Here is a 19,926-nt window from a genome sequence, read left to right as displayed (position 1 = left end):
GCCGCCATTGTTGGAAACTGGAATTGGCTGGACCGCGCTATGAATTCTGGGATAGGTTGGGCCACGAAGGATACGCCCGACCCATTCTTCAAACCTGGGGAAATGAAGGACGCATTATTCCGCCGCATTTAGGGGAGTCTTCGAATTTGGACAGGCTTTGCCGCGTCGCTGTAACGTAATCGGCCTACAAATGCAGCCTCCGAAGGATGCAGCCACTAAATTTGGACACAGCTATGAAAGCGGACACTAGCGCTGGGCCATTTCATACCGTTCACGGTAATAGTATAATGTTGGGCAACGATAAGAAAATGAAATATTGCGATAGAATATGGGTAAAACGTGCATGCACAGTGCCTTTGTTTTCATACGCACATGGTGAAAAAAGCATGGCGGTGACACAGAATGAGAAGAGCGAAAGCGGATCGTTGAATGAAACAGATGAACCAGAACTGGTTTGTAAAAATGCTGCAGCTTCAGTGGTGTGGAATTGGTTTAGCTTTCGTCCGTCAGATACAACCGAACACTATTTTTGGTAGAGCATGCTAGCGGGCCGTCGTTATTACCGTGTTGTTTGGAAAATACGGCGCACTTAAAATCAATCCTTTGATTTTTCTGAAAGTCGACAGAGCCCCTTATAACCCCGTGTGCCTTATGTATGAACTCTGGTTGTGTTTACTGACCTCGAAACGATTTTATGTACACGGCGCTCAAAAATCTGTCAAATGTTTCAGTACGACTTTGCTAAGCTACGAAGCCGCACCGCTTGATGGATTGTCGGAGCATTACGGCTATCGTAGGCGGAGCCTCGCGGAGTGATACGTACTGTGCTTCAACATAATATTACCGTACTGTGTGTGTATAACCTCTTTAAGTTTTGTGGATATTATACATGGTTATGCTGAGGATACGTCGGCCAGTTTCCACTGGAAATGCCTTTTGGTTAAACTGTCAGCAAGGAATTTGCACTGTTAAAGTTTATATAACTTTAATGCATACAGTGGGGCAAAAAAGTATTTAGTCAGCCACCGATTGTGCAAGTTCCCCCACTTAAAATGATGACAGAGGTCAGTAATTTGCACCAGAGGTACACTTCAACTGTGAGAGACAGAATGTGGAAAAAAAAAAAATCCATGAATCCACATGGTAGGATTTGTAAAGAATTTATTCGTAAATTAGGGTGGAAAATAAGTATTTGGTCACCTCAAACAAGGAAAATCTCTGGCTCTCACAGACCTGTAACGTCTCTGTAAGAAGCTTTTCTGTCCCCCACTCATTACCTGTATGAATGGCACCTGTTTGAACTCATCATCTGTATAAAAGACACCTGTCCACAGCCTCAAACAGTCAGACTCCAAACTCCGCCATGGCCAAGACCAAAGAGCTTTCGAAGGACACCAGGAAAAGTATTGTAGACCTGCACCAGACTGGGAAGAGTGAATCTACAATAGGCAAGCAGCTTGGTGTGAAAAAATCAACTGTGGGAGCAATCATCAGAAAATGGAAGACATACAAGACCACTGATAATCTCCCTCGATCTGGGGCTCCACGCAAGATCTCATCCCGTGGGGTCAAAATGATCATGAGAACGGTGAGCAAAGATCCCAGAACCACACGGGGGGACCTGGTGAATGACCTGCAGAGAGCTGGGACCAAAGTAACAAAGGTCACCATCAGTAACACACTACAACGGCAGGGAATCAAATCCCGCAGTGCCAGACGTGTTCCGCTGCTGAAGCCAGTGCATGTCCAGGCCCGTCTGAAGTTTGCCAGAGAGCACATGGATGATACAGCAGAGGATTGGGAGAATGTCATGTGGTCAGATGAAACCAAAGTAGAACTTTTTGGTATAATCTCAACTCGTCGTGTTTGGAGGAAGAAGAATACTGAGTTGCATCCCAAGAACACCATACCTACTGTGAAGCATGGGGGTGGAAACATCATGCTATGGGGCTGTTTTTCTGCCAAGGGGACAGGACGACTGATCCGTGTTAAGGACAGAATGAATGGGGCCATGTATCGTGAGATTTTGAGCCAAAACCTCCTTCCATCAGTGAGAACTTTGAAGATGAAACGAGGCTGGGTCTTCCAACATGACAATGATCCAAAACACACCGCCCGGGCAACAAAGGAGTGGCTCCGTAAGAAGCATTTGAAAGTCCTGGAGTGGCCTAGCCAGTCTCCAGACCTCAACCCCATAGAAAATCTGTGGCGGGAGTTGAAAGTCCGTGTTGCTCGGCGACAGCCCCAAAACATCACTGCTCTCGAGAAGATCTGCATGGAGGAATGGGCCAAAATACCAGCTACTGTGTGTGCAAACCTGGTAAAGACCTATAGTAAACGTTTGACCTCTGTTATTGCCAACAAAGGTTATGTTACAAAGTATTGAGTTGTATTTTTGTTATTGACCAAATACTTATTTTCCACCCTGATTTACGAATAAATTCTTTACAAATCCTACCATGTGGATTCATGGATTTTTTTTTTTCACATTCTGTCTCTCACAGTTGAAGTGTACCTCTGGTGCAAATTACTGACCTCTGTCATCATTTTAGGTGGGGGAACTTGCACAATCGGTGGCTGACTAAATACTTTTTTGCCCCACTGTAAATAAAAAGCAGCTGCTTGTTTAAGAGAAAATACATTGATGGTTTTTTTTGCACTAATAAAGTTGTGGAGTTGTAAAGTATTTTGTCTCGTGTCAATTATATCGTCAGTTATATCGTTATCGTAAATTTTCAAATGTATATCGTGATAAATATTTTTGGTCATATCGCCCTGCTCTACCGCACACAGCTTCTTCTTCAGGGTTCGGGGTCCAGCTTGCATCTCTGGACATGCAGTGCTGCCATCTTCTGTTTTAGTCCGCTATTACACTCTTAAATCCTGCTACTTATTCCTGCACCTTTTGGGATCTTACAAAGCTTCAAACGACGCGTCGACTATTAAATTAGTCGTCGCCGATTCGTAATCGTGACTAGTCGACTAATCGTGGCAGTCTTACTTGCAGGTGAACTCAGAGAAGTCCGAAACAGTAATTATTGCTCCCGACAGCGAAATATCTGTAATCAAACAGCATCTTGGTTCTCTTGGCTCCTCTGTTCAGCCGAGCCTCAGGTACCTCAGTGTTATTTTTTGAGTCTACCATATCCCTAGAGCAACACTCTCGACAGATAATTAGGAACTGCCTCTTTCAGCTAAAAAAAATATATATATTTATGAACCCTGTTGTCTAAATCTGAATTGGAAATAGTTAATCATGCTTTTATTTCATCTCGCTTATTGCAACAGCCTTTTTCTTTGTTTGAGAATGCTGCTGCAAAGCTCTTAACAAAGACACGAAAAAGAGAGCTGGTTTTATTCTCATTACACTGGTTTCCAGTACGTTTTAGAATTCGTTAAAAAAAAAAAATCTTAGTACTGACTTTCAAAGCTCTGAGTCGTGACGCTCCTGCCTACATCTCTGACATCATCATCTCAAAGGCTAATCAAAATCAGTCTTTTAGAGCGGCGGCCCCGAAGCCTCCATCTTTACATCGCCTTGATTATATTCATTCTTTTAACTCATTCACTGCCAGCCATTGGCAGTGAATGAGTTAAACCCATTGACTCATTCACTGCCATTGACGGCTATAGACGTCAATGGCAGTGAATGAGTTAAACAAAAGCTAAAGACTCATTTATTTAGACTGGCTTTAATTAGATTTGTGCTAAATGATCGATTGGGTTGTTTTTGCACATCTGTTTTATATTATTGTGAAGCATTTTGTGGTTCTTATCCTGTGAAGAATGCTATATAAATTATTACTATTATTAATTATTATCATTATTATACGTGACACTCATTCTGTCAGGCCCTTAAACAAGCCCACCACAAAGAACCTGAAGCATCTCTAGCTGAGTCTAAGCAATTTAGATGTTGTTATAGCAGAGAGCAGAGCAAGTATGGAAAATCATTGTACTAAATTTCCTGAAGACTGCAGCAGCTTCTGGTAGAGCATGCAGCTACTTTATTGAGGGCCTAATAAAATTATATTTGGCTCATTTCAAGCCATCACATCGAAATAAAAACTTTATGGGCCAAAGTTTGGGTATAGACAATGATTGTACCAAAGCAGTTGTTCCCTCACAGCAAGAAGGTTCCGAGTTTGAATCCACCACTGAATCTGTGTGGGTTCTTTCCAGGTACTCCAGCTCCTCCCACAGTCCTGAGATGTGCACCTTAAGGCCCTTCACATGCACTGTGCTCACCGCTAACTAGAGCGAAGGACCCAAAATCATCATTTATTGGATGAAGGTGTACAATTTCTCAGTTTAAACATTTGTCATGTTATTTGTTTTGTTGTGAATAAAAAAAAAAATGGCTCATGTGATTTCAAAGTGTTTCAAATTAAAAGAAAGTCCCAACTTTTCTGGAATTTGTATTCATTTTTAGTAAACTCTGGCTCTCTTTTGTTTTCGGTTTCTCCCCTCACCCCCAGCCGTGGCAGATACCTCCCTGAGCCTAGTTCTGCCAGAATTTCTTCCTGTTCAAACGGTGTTCTTCCTTCCCACTGTTGCCAAGTGCTTGCTTAAAAGGTGTTCTTTAACTGTTGGGTCTTTTCTCTGTATTATTGTGGGGTCTTTACAATATAAAGTGCCTTGAGCAACTGCACAATATAAATTAAATTCCACTGAATTGAATTAAACTGAAAAAAGATAAATTTAATAAAATAGCCCATTCACCCCTCTTAAGAACCTGAAATTTTCTCTTACCATAGAAATGAATCAGGATCTATAATTTGTGAAAGATGCATCAAAAATCAAAAGTCTGAGTAAAAATTTTAAAAAAAAACAAACAAAACTAAAACCAAACTGTCCTGTACAAACTTAATGATTAAAAGTCCAAAAAACAATTAGTGAATATCTGAATGGTATATAGTTGTGGTAAATGGACGGATTCTTATATAGTGATTTTCTATTCTCCCGGAGCGCTTTATACTACATGCCACATTCACACAAGCATTCCCTTCTATGCTTTTAATTGTTTACTAACTAAAATTCAAACAACATTGTTCAAACCCTGGGGAGCCAGGGATCAAACCACTAACCTTCCGATCAGTAGATGACCTGCTCTACCTCCCGAGCTACAGTCACCCCAGTTGTGTTACACAATGATGCAACAATAGACACTTAGAAAACTTTGATGTGAAATTCTAAGTCACAAAAATGAACAAAATGCTATTTTAACTCTTATAACTTGGAAAACATGTGTATACTTTTCATATTCAAGGCCCACGTTTTGGACGTGCACATTGCCCTGCAGCAGTCTTACAACTGTACTGATATTAAAAACGTAACAATCTAGCATATTCATAAATTATTCAAATTCTTGCACTATTACTACTAATCCCTTTTTCATTGCTCTTAATTGTTTGACATTTCTTTTTACGACAATAAATTATTCCCGTACCTTTAAATGTTTTGATCTTTTAAACTGTAACTTCAGATTCAGACACACTCCTACAGGGCAGTAGGTCTAAACAAAATTATTTTTTCTCTGTTGTAATTTCTCAGTCATTTAATTTTCACACTTTTCCATGTGTGGAAAAAAGGTCTGAACGTGGATGGTTGGGTTGAAAATGATTTTTTTTTTTTAATGTGATGATTTAAATACAATGAGGGAAGCTTCACTCTGGCCTTCTTTAGTTCTAGCAGTATAAATGTGACCCTAGCCCACAGTAATCAAGACTTCACTCACTTTCTTGGCCCGGCTCGTGTCCAAACAGCTGGGAGACGTGAGGAGGCTGCTGGAGCGGTGGCTGCAGCATAGCTGTCTGCTGCTGCTGCACGGCCTGCTGGTTCTGATGCTGGTTCTGCAAATGCTGCTTTTGTTGCATCTGATGGTGCTGTTGCATGAAGTGCTGCTGCTGCTGTTGTAGATGCTGTTGGTGCATCTGCTGTTGATTCTGCTGTAACATCTGCATTCTTTGCTGCTGCTGCAACTGCTGCAGCTGTTGTTGCAGCAGCTGTTGCTGCTGCAACTGCTGTAGTCCAGGCCGTAAGGGCTGCTGAGGTCGCAGCTGCTGCTGGGAGAACACATGCTGCTGCTGTTGCTGGGAAAACATCTGCTGTTGGTGCATTTGTTGCTGCTGCTGCTGTTGTAGGAACTGCTGCTGCTGTAGAGGCAACTGTGGGAACCCTTGTTGCTGAGCAGCCTGTGGCTGTTGTTGTGGGTGGTGTTGTAGCTGCATCATCTGTTGTTGCTGCTGAAGGTGCATCATGGGGTGCTGTGGTTGCTGTGATAACTGCTGATGTTGCTGAGCGGCCTGGTTTGACTGCTGCTGTTGTAGTAATTGCTGCTGCTCGGCTGTCAGGGGCTGACTGGTCAGTTTGGCCTGATTGAAGAGAAGAACATTGGTGCTGTTCAGGGTCTGAGCATGACTCTGATTCGTCTGCTGCTCCAGTGGCTTTGTTTGATTAGCAGGCTGGATAATCTACAAAAGAGATGATCAAATGAAATGAGAAAATGAGAATTTGCTGGGGGAACAGCAAATTGAGGATGTTTTCAAAAGGAAAAGGCATGAGGAGCACATCTGGAAACATGCCCGCTGTAAGAAACAACCCAAGGAGCATGAGCCCCTAGTGTCAGGTTGTCTAGAGTCAGACTTTCCACACAACTTTGTGTTCTCCAGAAGCCTGTCATTCACTGACAGTCTCTTGGACAAACTGGCGACTGTGTTTGTCTGACGCAGATCAAAACATTTATTTCAATTTTATTTAAACAACGCCAAATCACAACAGCAGTCACCTCCAGAAAAATGAGGTGAAGTACCTTCATCTTGGCTGACCTGCTTGCTGCTTATCTGAGACAGCTCAGAGCTCCTATTGTTCCTGTGTCTTTATAGTTTGTTTAGTCCCAAAACTTATTTCCAAAAATCTTGTTTATTTTTATTCTCCGATTTAAAGACAGTTGTATGAGATTAAGTCTCTTCTTTTTACTTTGTCTTGATGATAACATAACCAGTGTTGGGCAAGTTACTTTGAAAAAAGTAATTATTTATAGTTACTAGTTACTTCTTCAAAAAAGTAACTAAGTTAGTAACTAATCCCGTGTGCCTTATGTATGAACTCTGGTTGTGTTTACTGACCTCGAAACGATTTTATGTGCACGGCGCTCGAAAATCTGTCAAATGTTTCAGTACGACTTTGCTGAGCTACGAAGCCGCACCGCTTGATGGATTGTTGGAGCTTTACGGCTATCGTAGGCGGAGCCTCGCGAAGTGATACGTACTCTGCTTCAACATAATATTACCGTACTGTGTGTGTATAAGCTCTTTTTAGGTTTTGTGGATATTCTACATGGTTATGCTGAGGATATGTCGGCCAGTTTCCACTGGAAATGCCTTTTGGGTAAACTGTCAGCGAGGAATTTGCACTGTTACGTTTTTATATAACTTTAATGCACATAAAATAAAAAACAGCTGCTTGTTTAAGAGAAAATACATTGATGGTTTTTTGCACTAATAAAGTTGTGGAGTTGTAAAGTATTTTGTCTAGTGTCAATTATATCGTCAGTTATATCGTTATCGCAAATTTTCAAATGTATATAGAGTGATAAATATTTTTGGTCATATCGCCCTGCTCTAGCTGCAGGTCTGACAGCAGCAGGTGTGTCACTCCTCCTGTTTTTACCTGGAGACAGCAGTCACCTCATTGTTCTGACACACAACACAAAACTATAAAAGTTAGTATTTATCCTCCAGCTAACATAGCTGTGTCACTAGCGACCACGTAGCACATCATTATATACCAGCTAGCCAAACTTCAGTAACCCTACAAATGTCCCTGCTGTTTACTTTCCTGTCTTCACTTATGTCGGAAATGATAGCAGAGCTGTACGTCTTAACTTGTTTCATAAATCCCTCAGTCAGAACATGGTATATTATATTTAGATGCAAACTAGCGAGCCAACTTCCTGCTAACTTCTAACTCCGTTAAATTTCATAAATTCCGTTTTCATGGATGTTAAACCTAATTGTTACACCTGGTAGAGCAGAACGCTGATCATTTTATTACAGATGAAAGGATTTAGACAGTTTTTAACTGTCAGTGATGCCGCAGTGATCGTTGAACTTACGGACCTGCAGCAGAGTTTGGGCCCAGGCACGGCTAATGACGTCAGATTTAAAGACCGGATTGTTTATTATGACCCTGGTTTTACGTGGCCTATCAACACAATTTAAAAACTGGTACATATCACCTTGTTGCTTTGTGATCTTGAAGTGGTCATGTGATTGGCTTACCACGACTACTTTATTCTTCCTCAGTCAAACAGCAGCACTCCTGCCATTGTTTTGCCCCCTGAGCTCCAGGTGTTGTGCCAAAAAGTTATTGTTTCCCGCGGGAGCGCGCAGCTGCTTTAAAGCTGTAGCGCCCAGATTACTTACAGCTACTTCCGTGCAACTGATATAAGGTGCGGTAAGCTGAACACAGCTTCAACTGTCCGTTGAAAAACAGTAACGCGACCGCATTTTCTTGTTAGTAACGGTAACGGCGTTGTAACGATAGAAATAGTAATTAGTTAGATTACTTGTTACTGAAAAAAGTAATGGGGTTATTCCCATCACTGAACATAACTATTTATACATGTACATGACATGATTACAGCCTCTACATAAAAAGACTTGGTCACCATCCCCCAATGGTATGTAAGCCTTATGTCACCGTAACATATTTCAAACCAAATATTACAAGTGCAGCTGAAGATCTGAATGAAAAACTAATAAAGCGGGATTTATAGTCCAGCAGAGGTTGAGTTTATAGTCTGCTCTGCTGCAGTCAGACCATCTGTCTGCAGAGAGCTCTGCTGTCGTTGGAGGCAGTGTACAATACATGCATTCCAGTCTGTGGACAACTCTTGCTTGCGCTGTAGTTAGTCTGTCAGCCAGCCACAAAGAACAGTGAAAATCCAAAGAGTAGAAGTGAAACTGAATGTGCGCTTCATGCTTGATTTTTTTTAATGTTTTTTAACACTGCATGCTCCTAACTGTTCTGCCCATTCAAGACCTGAAGTCTTTATTGGATCATAAGGTGATTGCGGGGCACATAGAAGAAGCTGCCTTTCCACTGATTTCTACACCAGTGATTCTCAACGGGTGGGTTGCAACCCAAAAGTGTGTTTTTTTGTATTGTCATACTGTGATATTATGATCTACCATCTCAGATTCAAACCGCACAATATTTTCATTCACCAAATTTCAGAATCTGAAAATCTGGGTCACGGCTTATCGTTAAGAGGTGATGGTGGTGCGTCCTGAAGCCAGACAAGTTGAGAACAATTGGATTTGGAAGCCAAGTTCAACTTATACATACAGAATTTGGTCAGAAGTGTGTTACCCGTATTGGCCACTAGTAAAAATGCCTACAGCCAGCTTAGAACCCCCGTTAACCTAATGTGCATGTAGATTAGAAGACACACAGGCTCTTCTTCTGATTTTTGTTTCCGTCTGTATTTTAATGTAGTGCTACTCATTCGGACTACATCCAGCAAACTTCGAGCTACGCGGGCAGGAACAGCTGTGACTGGATATGCTATATGCAGCTGTGTTGTTGGGATTTAGGGAGTGCTAGATTTGCTTCTCATTCTATTTGATAGAACATTCATTTTTTTGTATCGGTTGATCAGATTAACCGTGGGAAGTCACATCACGATTGAGATTCAAATGTGAGTTGACGTGTGCAGTCTCATGGAGCATCCATCGACTCAGCATAACTCACCACCCAAGACACAGTGAATATCTCAATGAAATCTTCTACGCACCCTGTGCTCCCACTTTGCAGTACTATCCAAATATTCCATCTATGCTGTTCTAACAACTGTACAACTCTTAAGGTTCACGGCCCTGTCTGTAATAGCTACTGCCCGCGCTCTTACTTTCTTCAACAGCATGTGTGTCACTGTCGCAGTGCAAAAGTAATGATTGAAAATGTGAAACAGAACCAATAAACACAGAAAACAAATAACCACTCAAAGCACACTCCTTTAGCATCGTTTCCTTTCTAGCCAATGTGAGAAGTGCTGGTGCTCAGTGGAAGCAGGCTGTGTTTCTTACATGAACGCTGGCTGCTCGATTGGCAGGCTGCATGTCGGAGTTGTTGGTGATGTTGCGGAGCGTTCTAACAGCCGGGCTCCACCCTGACATGCTCTCTGGAACAGATACACCTGAAGAGGCGAGAGAAGTAGCATCTTCATCATATTGCATCAGGAGTAACAAAACAGAAATCATACAATTTAATACATTGTGCTCAAAGAAAAACATCATTAGAATGTCCTGGGCATTTTTCACTTTTATTGGACAGTGCAGAACTGAAGAGTGCAGAACTGAAGAGGGACTCATGACGGGGGACATGGACCCGTACAAAGCCGCGTCATATAACGTGCGGAGGGCGGTGAAAGAGGCGAAGCAGCGCTACGGGAGGAAACTAGAGTCACAACTCCAACAGAGTGACTCTAGGAGCCTGTGGCGGGGACTAAGGACAATAACGGACTATAAAGCACCAACAACCGGTATGACGAACGCGGCCGTGACTCTGGCAGACGAGCTGAACACTTTCTATGCTCGCTTCGAGGCTGCAGCTAAGGTCTCCAACGATGCTAGTGTTAGCGGCGCTAACGGATGCAGACAGGAAGATACTGCCAGCACCGGAAACGTGCTCGTCATCTCCGAGCATGAAGTAAGGAGAGCCTTCAAGAGAGTGAACACCAGGAAAGCAGCAGGACCAGACGGCATCCCAGGTCGTATCCTAAGAGACTGCGCATACCAGCTAGCTCCTGTGTTCACTGAGATATTCAACATCTCTTTATCTCAGTCGGTGATCCCCACATGCTTCAAAGAGTCCATCATTGTTCCTGTCCCGAAGAAACCCCACCCTGCTTCTCTCAATGACTATCGCCCTGTAGCCCTCACCTCAGTAGTGATGAAGTGCTTTGAACGCCTGGTCAGAGACTTCATCATTTCTTCACTACCAGACACACTGGACCCACTACAGTTTGCTTACCGTCCAAATCGTTCCACAGACGATGCCATCTCTCATCTCCTCCACACATCACTCACTCACTTGGACACTAGAAGGGGGAATTATGTTAAAATGCTCTTCATAGACTACAGCTCTGCATTTAACACCATAATTCCCTCCACACTCACCACCAAGCTGGAGCATCTGGGACTCAGCTCATCTATGTGTCTGTGGATCTCCAACTTCCTAACTGGCAGACCACAGGCAGTAAGGATGGGCGGACATGTCTCAGCCTCCACCACTCTCAGCACTGGAGCCCCCCAGGGGTGTGTTCTGAGCCCCCTGCTGTACTCTTTGTACACATATGACTGTGTGGCCACTACCAGCTCCACCACCATCATCAAGTTTGCTGACGACACCGTCGTGGTGGGCCTGATCTCTGATAACAACGAGACGGCCTACCTGAAGGAGATTAGGAATCTGGAGAACTGGTGCCAGAGGAACAACCTCCTTCTAAACGTCAGTAAGACAAAGGAGCTGATAGTGGACTTCAGCACTAAGCAGGAGAGGAACTACCAGACCCCCGTCATCAACGAGTGCCCAGTGGAGAGAGTGGACAGCTTCAAATACCTCGGAGTTCACATCACGCAGGACCTGTCATGGTCCTGTCACATCAACACCGTGGTGAAAAAGGCCCGACAGCGTCTCTACCACCTCAGACGCTTGAGAGACTTCCAACTGCCCTCCAAGGTGCTCAGGAACTTTTACTCCTGCACCATAGAGAGCATCCTGACGGGAAACATCTTAACCTGGTTCGGGAACAGCACCATGCAGGACAGACGAGCTCTACAGAGGGTTGTGCGGTCAGCTGAGCGCACCATCCGCTCCGAGCTCCCTGACCTGCACTCAATCTACAGCAGGCGGTGCCGGACCAAGGCCAGGAAGATCGTGAAGGACCTCAGCCATCCCAACAACAGACTGTTCTCTCTGTTGAGGTCAGGAAAGCGATTCCGCTCCCTGAAGGCCAACACAGAGAGACTGAGGAGGAGCTTCTTCCCGCAGGCGATACGGTCTCTCAATCACACCACCACACAGTACTGACCCACACATACAGTTCTTACACACACACTGGACATTCTGGACATTGTTTCACTTCATTACTTAAATCACGCTGCTGTTATTGTGTATATGCTGCTGTTATTGTGTATATATTTATTTATATTTCTTCATACATTCTTATATAGTTCTATATTGTGTATTTTGTTGTACAGTTATTTTATTTTCAACTTTAATTTATATATTTTATCTTATTCTTCCCAGTTAAATTTACCCTTCATTCTAATTTGTGTTGTACAGTTATTTCATTTTTAACCTTAATTTATATTTTATTCCTTCCTAGTTAAATTTACCCTTTTTAATTTTTCATATTTATTTCCTATCTTATTCATAGCCTTTTCCTTTTTTGTTTTCTTTAGGTCACGAGCAGTTGTCCAAGCATTTCACTACATATCGTACTGTGTATGACTGTGTACGTGACAAATAAAATTTGAATTTGAATTTGAGTAGACTGGAAAGAGAGAGAGAGTGTGTGTTTGTGTGTGTGTGAGAGAGAACGTACATGTAAACAAAATCTAAACAACACTGAGTTTGGCTCTGCTGGCTGCTCTCCCAGCGCACTAAGTCCTGTGAGCTCACTGTACTCACCTCAGCATCAGCGAATTTTCTATGTTTTCAGACATATATGTCTAAGTTTTATTTAGAGAAATGCTCAGTGACCGACTGCAGTTTTCTTGGCTAATTCCGACTTGCAATTTCTTTCCAAGGGTGACCTGCTGAATCTCCTAGTACCGTATTTTCACGACCATAAGACGCACTGTACTAAAAGGCGCAGTCTCAGTTATGTGTGCCATTACTGTATTTAACACACACATAAGGCGCACTGGATCATAGGGCGCATACAAGTACCGTATGCGTATTTAAAAATAAAGCGGGAGCAAACCTGAGTTCGGTACCTTACTCACATTTTTATTACCAGTAATCATCATCATCAACAACACACAAGCATACAAGTGTGCGTATTTAAAAATAAAGCAGGAGCAAAACGAAGTTTGGTACTCACATTTTTATCATCAATCAAACCCATCGAAGTCCTCATCCTCTGTGTCTGAATTGAACAGCTGCGCTAAATCTCCATCAAACATGCCAGGTTCACTTTCTTCACTGTCAGAGTCACTTTCCGTGCCGTGCGGCTCCTCGGAAATGATGCCGGCTTTTGCGAAAGCTCGAACAACAGTGCCAGCAGACATGTTAGCCCAAGCATCTACAATCCATTCGCAAATTGTGGCGTAACTCGCCCGGCGCTGCCTTCCACTCTTGGTGAAACTGGTCTCCATCGGTCATCCATCGCTCCCAGGCCGCTCGGAGCCTTACTTTGAACGGCCGGTTCACACCGATGTCCAGCGGTTGGAGCTCCTTTGTCAGGCCTCCCGGAATGACAGCAAGCTCACAGTTCATTTGTTTCACTAGTTTTTTTCACATCGGCTGTGAGATGGGCACGCATAGAGTCACAGATCAACAGCGATGGTGATGCGTGGAAAAAACCACCTGGTCTCCTTACATACACCTCCCTCAGCCACTCTTTCATCATTTCCTCATCCATCCAGCCCTTTTCATTTGCCTTAATGATGATTTCTGCTGGAAACTTCTCTTTAGGCAAAGTCTTTCGCTTAAAAATCACCATAGGCGGCAGTTTCTGTCCATTAGCATGGCAGCCAAGCACAACAGTGACAGAAGACTTTTCATACCCCGTTGTGCGTATCGCTACCGTGCTGGTCCCCTGCTTCTCCACAGTGTGACTCACCGGGATGTCAAAAGTGAGCGGCACCTCGTCCATGTTTGTGATGTGGCTGGGCTGGATGTTTTTGTCGCCGATGTGTTTGCTGCAGTAGGAGCGGAAGATGGCCAGCTTTTCCTTATAATCCGTTGGAAGTTGCTGCACTACCGTAGTCCTGGTCCGGATGGAAAAATGGCACCGTTTCATAAAAAGTGAAAGTGAAACTGCTTTTAGCCGAATGGTGACCATCGAAATGCTTCTCCCGCTCGTTCTTTGCTCGATGATCCACCGCTTGAGTCTTTCCTCCAACTCGGGCCACCTCGCCTTATGTCCGCGGAAACTCAGCTGCGTTTTGACCTGCCGGAGCTCGTTTTCTAGCTTCCTCCATTTGCGAACCATCGATTCGTTAATCTTAAATTCTCTCGCCGCTGCTCGATTTCCATGTTCCTCCGCGTAGCTGATGGCCTTCAGTTTAAACTGTGCTTCATAAGCGTGTCTCTTTGCCATTTTCAGGGTTGCGCCCACACTTCACCCTTTAGCGTTCTCATGGTGTTCTCTACTACGTCCTCCTTACAACACACAGGGCGCACTGCGCTATAGGGCGCGCCGTACTTTTTGAAGAAAATCTAAGACTTTTAAGTGCGCCTTATGGTCGTGAAAATACGGTACTTGGATGGGAGACTGCCTGGGAATACCAGGTGCAGTAAGCTTGGGCTTTTTGTAGCTCAGGAGGTAAGATAGATGATAGAAAGCGCTGAGATGGTAAAATCATAGAAAAGGTTCTTGTGTGAATGGGTGAATGAGGCAAGTGCGTGAGTATTTTGAGTGTTCAAGTAAAGTAGAAAAGTGATACATAAGAACCAGTCCATTTACAAACAAATAAAAAACGCAACTTTTCTTCAATGCAAAACATTATTTTCATAATAAAAGAAATTCTTATACTTTAAACTGCACTCATTTATAGGACCTATTCTCAGTGAAACAACTGAATATGCAGTGCTTTGGGCAGCACCGTATACACCTCTCTGCAAACAATTTCCTGCTAATGATTGGCAACACCCATTCACAGAATACGCACTTTTCCCCATCAACGTGTGGTTGCCAGGAATCCCTGACGGGTCCAGCACGAATGGAGTTTTAGGAATCGATTCCATAGCGGCTGCCACCAGCTTCTAACCACCACTAACTGACTTGTCAGGGAGGACTGGTTTTCCCTGTGACTGGTGGTTACCAGGTCGCCACAAAGCAAATCTTTAGGCCCAAATCATTAATTGCTGCCTTGAGGAGACTGTTGTTGTGATTTGGTGTTACAAGTGAAACTGAATTAACCTGATTTATATGAGCCAGAGGTCTCTCACTTTACAGCTGTTTATGTTGGCACAAATCCAATGCTCTCTCTGTTGCGCACATGATGCATTATAGTGGCTTAACAGTGTTGCATTCATTTTTGTTTCCACAAATACTTCCCATACTATCTGACATTTCTCAACACACAGTGTGCAAGAGAATCTAATGCAGGCCTGAGCAGCAAACGAAGCTTTTAAAAACCTACCTTGCTGTGCGGAGTGAGCGATGGCGGCAGCAGCGGAGCGAGCCTCTGCAGGCACGGCACCGCCACTACCGGGCACAGGAGGCACATTCGCACATAGGTTGATCAGCCCACTGCCTGTGGACGACACTGGGTCTTTGATGCCGGGTGGCCCACTCCGACGCCTGGCTGTACCGGTTGTAATAGGGGGAGCTGGGGTGACCACCTCAGCCGGCGTCCAGTTGAGGTTGGTGCCCTCCTTCTCTGTGGAAGAGTCGTCGTCAGAATCATCAAACATCCGTTCGCTGCGGCGCTCGGGTTTGCGTGGAGAGGTCGGGGAGACAGAATTCAGTCTTTTGGGTCCCGGTCGTCTGCGGGGGCTGGACTCCTCATCTGATGAGCCACCACTGGACAGCCGGGATCGCTGGGGGCTGTAGCTTCCATCAGAATGACGGTTGTATGACTCTGCTTCACTCTCCTCCTCTTCCTCTGGCTCCACATATGTGAGTCTGGGGTGATAGAGTGCCTCCTCCTTCCTGGCTTTATCTTTAAATGGTGAAGAGAGGGACAGGTTATTACAGATCTTCTGTCTGACAATGATTACTAGCAGCTCCATTATTGGTCAGAATTTATACATTATTAAAGTTGAATAAGGAAAATGAACTGATACAGGCATACACTTTCTTTTTGCAACAAAAATAGTGAAAATGCCCGTTTCTCAGTAATTTAGTCCAAAACCAAAGATATTCAGTTGAACATACAATGTTAAACAGAAAAATACAGTTTGAAGAACTGATAATTAACAACTTGCCTTTAAGAGAACAACAACTTGATAAAACGCATCATTAGACTGCCTGCACTGATGTTACCTTTAACAGAATCTGTGATCCAGTCAGGGGTGACAATCTTGATGCCGGAGTGCTTCAGGGCACACTCAAATTTAGCCTGGAGACAAATATATATATGTATATGCAATCAAACACCATCTGTAGTGAAAACAAATAAGTGAACCTATGAAAAAGTCAGATATGACTTTGTGCCAAGAAGAAAGTAGCCGCTAACACCGTATCAGCACCGATGGCAAAGAATGAACTGTGGCAAAAAGCTAGTTTAGACTCAGCTCCATGGAGCGCACACTCACCCCTTTAGGTTCCTTCAATACTAAATGAGTGACCTTCTTGTTTAGGTTAAGCTGGCATTCTCCTCCATAAAAGGTTATGTAAGCCCACAGAGCATTGAGATCATCAGGAAGCTGCGTACAAACACAACAAACAAGCTTCACATTTTTCAGAGTGCAATAACACCAAACACACACACCTGATAGTAAGCCCTCTCTCACTCACACTCACACACACACACACACACACACACACACACTTACTCTGGGAAGACAAGCTGTGACACCAAAGAATATCTGCCCCGATTCTGGCGAGAAGCCAGTAACTCTGTGGCGTTCTTGGTTATGGAAAAAGTAAGAAAGGGAGAAGCCACTGTTATTTGACAATTTGTTATTACCAACGTGGTTACATCAGTCTGTAGGAACAGACTGAGGTTTAAAAAAAGGATTTGACCATTAGCTGATGCTCACATTGATGTGAACTGTTTTTGTTTTTCATAGGTCTAGTTATTACCCTTCAGTACCAATCAATGAATTAATATAGATTTATGTATTGGCAAACAGCAGTCTGAGCTGCGCTGGTCTGGACAGTGGAAGGATACGGTAACAGGTCTCCACATCGGACCGACAGAATGACCCAGGATGGCTGAAAAACATGAGCAGAACTGTAAGTCAAAGGCTGACAGCGTGTCTGTAAGCTGCTGGTACAGATTCAACCAGAATGCATAAATGATCAGGCAGAAAAAATACTGCTGTATGACAACTTTATGGCAGAGGAGCTAGAGCTGTCTCAAAAGTTATGCTGTTACAGAATCAAGTGAGAAACAGAAAAACTTGGAGTAGTGAGTATGTTGTAACACAACCCTTACCTTGACAACAGGAAGGTCAAAAACCTCTCTTGACTCGCCCACCTCAGGGTTGTCCCCATCCTCTGCAATGATGTGAGTGGCCAGAGCATTGTAGGACACCTCCTTTGCTTTTCCTGCTTTTAGCAGCTGCACCACCTGGAGTACGAGCACAGAATTCCAGTTACATCAATTTAACTAACTAACACAGACGCTGTGGGAGCCACAAGTTCACAAAGTTATTTTGAACTAAATAGGTCAGAAGGATAAATACAAATACTGACATTCTTAATAAACTGTAGATGCTCTGAGCACAGTGTTTCCAACTAAAGTCTTGTGCAAGTATATTTTGTGATTTCTTTATCATCCATGTGAGAGTATCAGTGATTATGAAAGCTCAGTTGCTGCTAACCAGAGAGCTTTGATCTAGTGTTTCTCTGAAGGCAGGCTGCTGTTGTTGGCTTCCTCAGTGTCAGTCAGCAGTCTCAGCTCACTCTCAGTCAGACAGGTGGAAACTCCTACATCTCTGACTGCAAAGAGACTAAGTGGACACTTGGTTTTATTGTAGCTCACCTTTGTTGCTTAGCAGAACAAGTACTGCCAGCTAAGTCCAAGACCTTAAAGTCTATCCACACCAGCTTTGGACAATGTCCACGTTATGAAAACTGAAGACTAATAGTCATCATTCTTTGGAGGAGGAGCACAGAGTCTGAGAGACAACTTCAAACTACCTTCACCCAGGCACCGATTCAGGGCAACCTCCAACATTTTAATGAGGAAGTCTTATTGGCAAAGGAGCATTGTTTAAGCTGACGCTTGTGGCAACTATCTGGCAGCGTGAGCACTTATCTGAGAAGGCCCATCCCTGACAAACAAAATTATGACTAGTGGATTTCAAAGGCTGTAATGCTTCAATTAAACTTTGCATCAAAGATTTGAGACATTTCATTTATATCTTGATGCCTATTTTTATCACTGGAACCATTTCCACACATTCTGATAAGGACATGATCCCTTAAGAGACAGCAGTGTCAGATCTGTTGCTGGCAGACCAAAAACCTTGCTGGTTTATGGTGTAAATGTCAGCATATTATCGTGACTGTAAATGTGTACAAAAATATAATCGTTCAATGCAATGTTCAAGACTAAACCGCCGTTAAAGCCCCTTCTCACTGGCTGAAAATTGGCCTGTCACATCCCTTAACCTGGACTGCATGAAGCACTAACAACTGATCATTTAAGAGATGAAAAAGATGAGAAGCCCTGTGCTCCACCCAAATCTAGTGTTAATAACAGCATGTTTGATAATAATATTACAATTATTACCTGTGTGCCTTAACAGACAAAGACGGAGCTGGTTACTGTCATTTTTTCAGTGACTGATATAACAAAAACTGAAATACTTTTTTTTTGGATTTATTTTTCATCTCTCCCACCGTGCACGACTGCATTCTAAAGGAAGACACGGCACTGTCCACCACACCTCTCTGCTCCGAATAAGTGTAACTCAGCCTTTAACCGCAGCCAGACTTCAACACGACCCACCAGCTTTTAGAATGTGAGGTTTAGCTTGGAGCAATCCCAATAAGACATCAATCCACGAGAAGACTGTAAATGATAATTGTATTGTTTGTTCTCGGTGCAGACTCAAAGCGTCTGGATAATGCCATTTGACAAGAAGGACAGCTCTTTACCACAGGTGTTCAGTACCAACGAGTGGAATTGTGGACACATGCGCAGTAATGGGCGAATAACTGAGCAAGATGCTGACAGTCATAGGTTGATGAAAAGTAACACAATACACCGGCAGTGCAGCGTTTCACTGCTTATCAGAAGTTCCAAGCAATATTACTGAGGCTAATCGTTTAGAAAAATAATGCTAACAAGCGGCAGCAGCAAGCCTTAGCCTCACAAACCGCAAGCTAGGAGCTAGCAGCTAACATGCAAAACTCGCAGCTAGTGCTAAAGGGCTGCGTGAAAGTGCAGTTTGAAGGAGCTTCTGCACAAATTATTCAGTGAGCGAGCGTCACTTGAAAGTCTCAAGCACCGTTACGTGGCCTGACAGAGGTTAGCTAAAGACAGCTCGAATACTTAGCTACTACTTAGCTTCTCTTGCATCACCTGCTTTAGAGTCAATGACTTTAGCTAGTTAGCACAGGCTACCAACTTGGCTAAAGCTGCTAACGTCCAGAATCTCACCTTTTGATCAATATCCCCAACCACGTAGAATTTGACATCTTTGAAAAGCTCATCGGAAACCTTGATCTCTTCTTCAGACATGACTGGCCATGAAGGTCACGGCACTGTATGATTCAAAAACAGCCAGAAGCTCAAAGTGGAAAGTGTCTGCGCTGCAGCAGCTGATTACAGAACACCGGACACACACTAGCGCCAAATCGCTTAGCGCGCCTTGGACTGCAGCATTATGTGCTTGCTGAGGGGGGGTCTGTCGCAAATCAACACTAATGTATTCAGTCGCTTTGTTTTTCATAACTCTCTAAACATTGCATCGCTAAATGTAGTTTATCGTAAATATTACTGGGGTAAAAGAACCCATATAACAGAATAACGGCGACGGGAATTTACAAATATGTTTTCAAATAGACAC

The 19,926-nt window shown here is 43.5% G+C and overlaps 1 protein-coding gene across 2 annotated transcripts in view; it reads right to left on the bottom strand.

The window, feature by feature from the left end:
* paxip1 (PAX interacting (with transcription-activation domain) protein 1) overlaps window positions 1-19,708 on the bottom strand; it is a 31,277-nt gene extending 11,569 nt beyond the window's left edge. The window contains exons 1-9 of one of the 2 annotated variants that reach the window (XM_085388198.1): window positions 19,518-19,708; window positions 17,343-17,477; window positions 17,076-17,119; window positions 16,738-16,801; window positions 16,498-16,608; window positions 16,226-16,301; window positions 15,381-15,902; window positions 10,092-10,201; window positions 5,738-6,374 (exon numbers count right to left, since the gene is read on the bottom strand). In XM_085388198.1, coding sequence (XP_085244324.1) covers window positions 5,738-6,374; window positions 10,092-10,201; window positions 15,381-15,902; window positions 16,226-16,301; window positions 16,498-16,608; window positions 16,738-16,801; window positions 17,076-17,119; window positions 17,343-17,477; window positions 19,518-19,598 — 1,780 coding nt within the window. In that variant the 5' untranslated portion in view covers window positions 19,599-19,708. Of the gene's footprint in view, window positions 1-5,737; window positions 6,474-10,091; window positions 10,202-15,380; window positions 15,903-16,225; window positions 16,302-16,497; window positions 16,609-16,737; window positions 16,802-17,075; window positions 17,120-17,342; window positions 17,478-19,517 lie in introns of both variants that reach the window. The other variant, XM_085388197.1, reaches the window with a different exon arrangement.
* Window positions 19,709-19,926: the final 218 nt, after the last annotated feature.

Source organism: Rhamphochromis longiceps, linkage group LG18 (genome assembly GCF_057381845.1).
Source record: "Rhamphochromis longiceps isolate RC_006_pf linkage group LG18, R_longiceps_female_GT1.1, whole genome shotgun sequence".
Classification (NCBI taxonomy): domain Eukaryota; kingdom Metazoa; phylum Chordata; class Actinopteri; order Cichliformes; family Cichlidae; genus Rhamphochromis; species Rhamphochromis longiceps.
The sequence above is the reverse complement of the archived record's forward strand: the minus strand, read 5'-3'. Positions and strand labels throughout refer to the sequence as shown.